This window comes from Pempheris klunzingeri, chromosome 9, assembly GCF_042242105.1.
Source record: "Pempheris klunzingeri isolate RE-2024b chromosome 9, fPemKlu1.hap1, whole genome shotgun sequence".
Lineage (NCBI taxonomy): Eukaryota > Metazoa > Chordata > Actinopteri > Acropomatiformes > Pempheridae > Pempheris > Pempheris klunzingeri.
In genome coordinates this window covers 13,715,310-13,722,994 of record NC_092020.1, presented here as the reverse complement: position 1 = coordinate 13,722,994, position 7,685 = coordinate 13,715,310, and the positions used below count along the sequence as shown (strand labels likewise).

General features: G+C 44.7%; 1 protein-coding gene across 1 annotated transcript; it reads left to right on the top strand.

The window, feature by feature from the left end:
• The first annotated feature begins 4,109 nt into the window (after window positions 1–4,109).
• On the top strand, window positions 4,110–5,299 carry LOC139207609 (small integral membrane protein 32). The gene is made up of 2 exons (XM_070837346.1): window positions 4,110–4,349; window positions 4,752–5,299. Exon 2 carries the CDS (start codon window positions 4,786–4,788, stop codon window positions 5,119–5,121), a length of 336 nt encoding a protein of 111 aa, XP_070693447.1. The 5' UTR covers window positions 4,110–4,349; window positions 4,752–4,785; the 3' UTR covers window positions 5,122–5,299.
• The last annotated feature ends 2,386 nt before the right edge of the window (window positions 5,300–7,685 follow it).

Here is a 7,685-nt window from a genome sequence, read left to right as displayed (position 1 = left end):
TTGGAAATCAGTCAGACAGAAAATGGAATTGTATTGACAGAAGAGATAAAGGAGTCCTAGCTGCTCGTGTAGCCATTAGTGATCATATTGTCTGTGTGTGTGTGTGTGTGTGTGTGTGTGTGTATTTTGAGTTGATTGGGGTATGTGTTAGCTTGTCAAGGAGTGTATTGCATGTGTTTTTGTGTGTGTTTAACTGCATGTGCTCTCTCTCTTTCTCTGTCTCTCTTTGTTTATGTGTGAGTGTGTGTATATGGCTGCTTGTGGTTTACACGTCAGGTATCTCCTCTGAGTGCGTTTGTGTGTGTACATGCAGGAGCGTGCTGTCTCTCTCTGGCTTTTGGGTGTTTTAGTCTAAAGAGTCTGTCTGGGAGTATCACTGTTATCAGATGCTATCTGTATATGTGTGTGTGTGTGTGTGTGTGTGTGTGTGTGTGTGTGCGTGTGTGTGTGTGTGTGTGTCTGCATGTATGTGTGTGTGTCTGTCTGTGTAAGCAAGAAGGGATGGTTTTATTTTTTAGGGAATATTGATCATTAATGGTTTTGGAGCTTTGGTAGCATTGTTTTTTTTATGAGGCAGCCTGTCAGTGAAGGTGTAAAAAGCAGGGATGCAGGGATGGGTAGATTCTATAGACAGTATATATGGGTGACTGTTGGACTCCAGCCTGCGCAGCGAATGGCTCCTCTGCCCTGTGGAGCTCATGCTGAGGGAAGCAGCAAAACAATATTACTCTTTTATGAAGCAAAAATAAACAAAACTCACTAGACTCAAACAATTTGGTCTGTGGAATTAGCAATAAGAAAGTGCTGCTGTGAGTGCAGATTATCACCCTTTTTGTTAGTGCTCTTCGTCCTCTCTTGGCATGGCATCATTTAAGGTGACTGAAAGTTAATGATGTAAAACAGTACTTATGGGCTTTGAGGGAAAATGTTGATCCTTTCCCTACTGGAAATAATGGAAAATAAGAATAATAAAAAAACAACCTTTGAGCATAACCGAATTCTCCTGTTAGCTGACACAGCAGAGAAGTGTGTATCGTTGTATGTTTTATCTGTGTGTGTGTGTGTGTAAATGAGAGAAAGAGAGACTAGTGTGTCTGCTGTGTGTAGGCTACACATACATAATCCCTGTTGACTTGCATGGCCTGCCTGTCACAATCTGCTGTGCTGGTCTGCTGCTCCTGGTATTTTTCCACACTCTCTGACTTACTTACCTGGCCACACCTCCCTATCAGTGGCAATCACCCTCACCTGGTTCCCCAGCTGCACTCAATTGCACTCACCTGCCTATTTAGGCTCAGCAGTAGACTCACTCAGTGCCAGATTGTCTTCGTTCCATGCCTGACCTTCCAGCACTCCTGTTCGGCCTGATTTCCTGGTTTCGACCCTATTTGCCCCTGACTACAGTTCCTCGTCTCTGCCCTGGTAATTACCTAAGCCTTCTGTTCCTGACCACGAGCTACGCCTGTGTCCTTCCTGTCTTCTGTCTGCCTGCTGACTACCTGACCTCCCGCCTGTCATCGATTCTCCGCCTGATTGCTCCATTTGGGTTCGTTTGCTTCGCTGTCTGCCTGCCTGTTGCTGACCCTGATTCTGGATTTAACTACGAGTCTAGCCTGTCCCCCTCTGGTCCAGTTGCCTCCCATCAACCCAGCCAGCAGGTAGTCGTCTGCTCTTCCATTAACTGTGCTGCTACTGGGTCCTGCATATACCCGTTACACTGCCATTTGCTTTGGTTATGTCTCATCAGCAGGAACATTAAGCTTATTTTAAGCACTCACTCTTCAGTCTCTTTCTTGTAAAGAAAAAGGAAAAAAAAAACATTATTAAAGTCAGAAAAGGAAATCCAAAAACTTCTAGTTTTCTTGTTTATCTCCATTTTGAGCTCTTGGTGCTTCATGGATGAGTTGTCTCTTTTTTTTCTCCTTTTTTATGGATTAAAAGGATTAAGAAACAGGAAGAGATGGAGAACGAGGTGTAGAGAGAGGAGGGGGAGAAGGATAAGACGTGAAGAGAGGTGACAGACATCCAACAGAGAAATGGGGGGGGGGGGACATGAGGGAATTAGAGAGGCAGAGGACTCAACGAGAAGGATGTGAAAGGTGAAGGAGTGAAAACATCCGGTGAGGAACAGAAGCGATTTAGTGTTCCTTTTTGCTTGTATATACATGTGTGACACAGAGGGAGATCATGTGAACACAGGAGGGAAAGAGGTATTGCTCTGTGTGAGAAGATGCTTGACAGTGTCGAGGAGGGTGAGGGGGCTCCAGTTGGCTGCAACCCTTAATGAAGTCTAGAGTGGTTGGGAATTACAATTCTCCATTCCTAATCAAAATTCCATTGTCATGGGTTACAGTTAATGAGCAAAGCCTGATAACACTCAGTCAGTCACAGAGCAAGGCATCAGTCAACATCTATGTCATGGTATATTGCAGCCCTTCTCTTCTCTCCTTTTCTGTCTTGTCCTTTCAACACATCACCTGATTATGATGGATGAGTTTTCTGTTACCAGCCTCACTTGGCGTTTTGCAAATATAACGCTGTCCAGCACTTTTAGGCACAGATTTTGGCAAAATGGGTAAAATTTCCTTTGTGTCTCGGGAATTGCCTTTGTGCCTCCCTTGCATACTTGTATGGGTGTGAGGGTAGCCTGTAGCAAAGCTGGGAACGGATGACGCATCAAAAAGCAATAATAAACAGTAATCTCCTTAGCTGTTACAATTATTGCTGTCCCTCCACGTATGTAAACAATGCTTTAGGCTGTATTCAGATTTCCCATGTGACATGCACATTCCACCAGACTCTGGTCCACTGTAATCCTCTTTATTGTTGAATACAAAGTTGATGTGGGACACCAAGACACTGTTAGGTATTTGCATGTCATTTCTTGATTAGTTTGCCTCAAACTTTTATTGTCAGATTGTGTATATGTGCTTGTGTCATCAAAGTCCAATTTGGGGATGGTTGATAGTCTTTTGGTGCAGTGTGTGTCTTCGTCCTTGCTCCCTATGCCTGCTAGCCATTCTATTGTGACAGAACAGGTGCAAATGAATATGAAACAGATCGGCAGAGCTTTTAGGGCCTGCCCCTTTGTATGCATGCTCATGTCCGATGCACAGTGTGAGGGCACAGAAGCCTCCAATCTCCATCTTTAGCGCCTTCTTTTTAGTGCTTAGCACCAATGTCAAACCTGTTTCAGAGAGAGAGCAAACACATTTATGTTCTAAATACACAGACCAGACCAGTGAGATGCAACAGCAGTTGCTGTAGTATCTCCTTAGGGAAATGGACCAGCAGTAGTGCTCTGATATCCAGCACTTCGGATGAGTCCGGGACTAAGACTAGGACAATAGGCTACCTGGAAAACTTTTTCTAAAATTTAATCATCTCTGAGTTCTGACACACACTCACCAATCTCACACCTTTTCCTGTTCTCTCATCACCCAAGTGTGAGACATTCCCCACACTGACCCAGAAAAGGCTCTTACTCGACTTTCTCTCACCACTTCGAAAATAATAGGAGGAATACTAGATAGATGTGACTTTGTCTTGTCACTCTCTCTTTACAGTAACGCACATCCCTATCCGGTGACGTGCCTCATGCGCCCTCCTTCCCCTCTCCTGGTCTGCAGTTCTCTCTCTCTCCCTCTCTCTCTGTGTGTCTTTCTCTGTGTCTCTGCCTTTCTGTCATACACACGCAACCCAGGACGAAGATGAGGAGCTGTCCACGACCCGATGTGCTGCTGTGTTTTATCCACCAATAATCCCTCCTTTCATCAAATTTTTAGTCAAACTGGATCGATCATCCCGTAGGGGCAGACTGTCTACCGAACACGTATCCACCTTTTCTGGATAAAAGAACAAGGAAAGCTGCGCCCTGTACGCGCAAGCATGGGTAATCTTACACTGCTCACCACAACGCACAAGAAGACGTGTGCGCACCAGAGATCACTGTTGAACTTCACCACCTCTGACAGACCCTAGAGTCATTCTGATACAGCAGCCTACGATCACGCAGGCTGTGCTTTGGATTTAAACGCCAACAAGTGGAACTTGGTGTGTTGGGTTTTTTTTTTTTTTTTTTTTTTTTTTTTTTTTTTCCCCCTAACTGGGACCCTGATCCGCGCACACACACGGATTTGACCACTTTAATGTGACGGGAGACGCTGCTTTATGTCCAAGCCAGCGACATATGGTCTGTGGGCGCAGATTTGAAGCTATCGACCCCCCGCTCTTCCACGGCGCGTCCTCGGCGGCGCTGGAGCGGACAGAGCCAGGGACGCTGAGGAATGCGGAGCCGGGATTTTGTCTTTTCCAGTTCACCTGCGGAACTCTTCGCAGCGCGCACCAAAGTAAGTGATTCCTTTAAGTAAAACAACGTACTTTGATTCAATTGACGTTGCTGTGGGATCCCACAAAGGCGAATTTATAGTTTGTGCGTAACAGTGACTCAAGCCTACTGGTGTTCTCATATTCATGGCATAACTATGGCCTGGTTTGTGCATACAGTGCAGTTTGTCTGTGTCACTGGATGGACTTCATCAGTGACCTTGTCGGACATTGAGTTATTTTCGTGCAATGGCATCATTTGATTTCTATTTTCCTATTCTAAAAGGCTGTTCCGAAATGTGTCACATGGGAATCATTACTGATCATTTTGCATCAGTGTTATTGCATCAGACATGGGACACCCAGGCTGAAAAAACGGGGGTCACAGATCTACATAACCTTCTCCTTGTCTTGTCACCCTCCAGCCGACCGACGCAGCCGGTGAGCCCGCGGGACGCCATGCTGAGACAAATCCTCCTCAACTCCACCAACACCCCAGACTTCGACCTGGTGCTCATGGCCCAGTCCTCCACGCACGCCCCCTCCTCCCTGAACGCCTCTCACGGTGGCTCGGTGAGCGTGGCCGCTCTCCTGAGGCCCACCACAGGGCGAGGGGGACTCCGGGTGGGCGAGCTCCACAAACCGGACCTGATCACCTACATAGTCATGTGCCTACTGCTCTTTCTGTTGGTGCTGCTCATTGTGTTCTTCATCAACTGTCAGCTCCGGAACTCTTTCTTCGCCTCCATGCCATATGACAGGTCTCTTAGAGAGGCCCGGACCTCCTACAAGTAGGCTGGACCCCGCCAGGACAAATCTCTGGGTCTTCAGTGAGACTGCTGTGGGGTTGTCAGGTCTGGTCCCTCCTAAACTGCTGCACGTACTGGACACATGAAGCTTGTTGCCTTTATCTGTTGTTGGACACACTGGGAGGCCTAAATAACCTACCTAACCTAATAACCACATTTTTCACTCCAAGGCCCACAGCTACACCACAAAAGAGCGCTTTAGTCCATGGGGGGGGGGGTGAAAAGATACTCCTGATCACATTAGTGACACGTAATATTTCTGTTAATAATGAATGAAATGTGAAACAATCCCCTGTGGACTGCACTTTGGAAAGAAATGGTTTGTTCCTTTACCGTATACATCTTATAACTTATATTAACAGTTGCCTTTGGGTCCAAATTCACAGTATTTCACCCTGGCCCTGACAAGATGAAGCTGTTTTTTTCCATGGAAACGTGACCTAAGATAGAAAGAGTCTAGTGGTTAGTTTGTATATAAATATTTTGTATGACTGTAGCTTAATTGTCTTGTCTTGTGAAATGATTCAATCAACACAGTTTCCACCCATGTGTCCATTGTAAAATGGTGATTAAATGATGATATATTAGAGACTATAGACCTGTATCGTCACATAAAGATATCCAAATGTACCTTGAAGTGGCAGTCTTTTCGTCTATTCACCTGTTTATGAATGGCGACCGTGAAAATGATGCTGCAGCTGCTGATGTGCAGGGCCAACTATTAATCATTTAATACGTGCTTAGAGGCGTTTTTACGAGTGCCATAGGGCCGCCAACCTCATCGTACAAAATCACTTTTAATTAACTTCTTCCCCACAATTTATAGCGCCAATTCTCTGGAGAATGAAGGCTTCAGGCTGAAGTTTATGATGGGTCCTGTGCGATAAACCAAACTGTTGTCGGTTACAGTGCCACCGGTGATGCGCAAATCCTCTCCAATCTTGTTGTTTGGAAACATCTCTCACATACCAAGACAGATAGATGAGCCTATCTCAGTAATCCTGTTCCCGTGCGTGTGTGTGCGTGTGTGTCTGCGTGTGTGTGTGTGTCTGCATTTCAAGTACTGGACATTTTAGCTCAATTACTGTAGCTGAGAGAACTGGGGTAAAAATATTATTCATTCACTGACTCCAGAAAGTTTTAAGTGCATTTTGATCATTGATTATTTGGTGTCTGTGGTGCATCGAAGTATTTTCTAGATGTCAGAAGTGCCACATTGTATATTTGTATATTTTAGTTAACTTTTTCCACAATTCTAACTGCCACACAGTGCCAGTTGCATCTGTGAATGCAAAGAAATCCGTTAAGAGAACAGTGTAAAGTGGGCTACATCACACTTGCTTCCTTTGCTCCTTTAACTTTGCTTGACATGCTGACTCCAATGCAGAGCCTGACACCACTTGATGGCGCCACAAGTCTGGTTATTTATTTGCACGGTTAGACCAGAGTACAAAAAGAGCTAAGTGCCCAAGACACACGTTTTGCAACATCACCTTGCAAAATACAAAAAAATCAATAAGGAAGAGAATGTTACTAATGGTGACCTAGATTTTAGGAATAACCATTGTAATACTTGCATAATTAAGATCTCACTTAGCTCCATCAACTAAATTCCTTTTCAGTTATGTCTGGATGTATGTGATACATGTGTAATATCAATCTAAGATGTCTAAGAAGAGCTTTTCTGCTCAACCTTACATCTAAACTTGAAAGAAGAGAGATTTAGATTTTTATGATGTGGTAAGGTTATTTTTACTGGCAGAGAGACAGTGACGAGGGCTGTAGGGGAGATCACACTACATTAGTCTTTAATTACAGACAAATTATCTCCTTCAGAACTTTTATGCTACATGAAATGAATAAAATAATAGGAGAAAAGGGAAAATCTTTAAATTGCCTGTGGAAACCCTGTCTCCCTTAAACTGATACACTGCTGATCTGTAAAACTAGCCTACTTGGAGATTTCCACTATTAAGCATAAGACTATTTTTATACTTAAGTGTATGGAGGAGGAATGCCAGAGGCGACTGTGGATCTCAAACATCTGTGATAGATAACTCCATAGTGCAGTTGTACCTACCTGTAGCTGTCATACTTTCCAAGCTGTACTGACATTTAGGTTAACCAGCCTGTGCTGCCTACTAGTGGCGGGATATCCTCTCACACGGTTCATTTCACATTTGAATTAATCTCCTGCGTTTTCTCCTTCTCATGTCGTTTCTACGCATTTTAGATTCTAGAACATGATACAGTTCTGACACTATACACTGTGACGTCATCCCCTGTGTAGCCTTCTTGTAAACACGAGTCATAAACAGCGCTGCCATGGAAACGCCACCGTGGACAATTAGTACAGCATTACTCAGCAGTTCAACTAGTCCTCATAGGGAATCCTGTAACTCTTTCACGGCGCTGTGCTGAGTCATGGGCCCGCACATCTGAGGAGTCAGTCTGAAGAGTCGGTTAAATCCTCTCAGGTGTAGCTGCAGAGCTCATGCAGGCTCCTCCCCAGCCAGCTCTGAGCGGACTGTCAGAAGAACAGGAAGACTC

Bases quoted from the DNA above. Each gene is read 5' to 3' on its own strand.
- LOC139207609 (XM_070837346.1), top strand. From the start codon at position 4,786: ATGCTGAGACAAATCCTCCTCAACTCCACCAACACCCCAGACTTCGAC.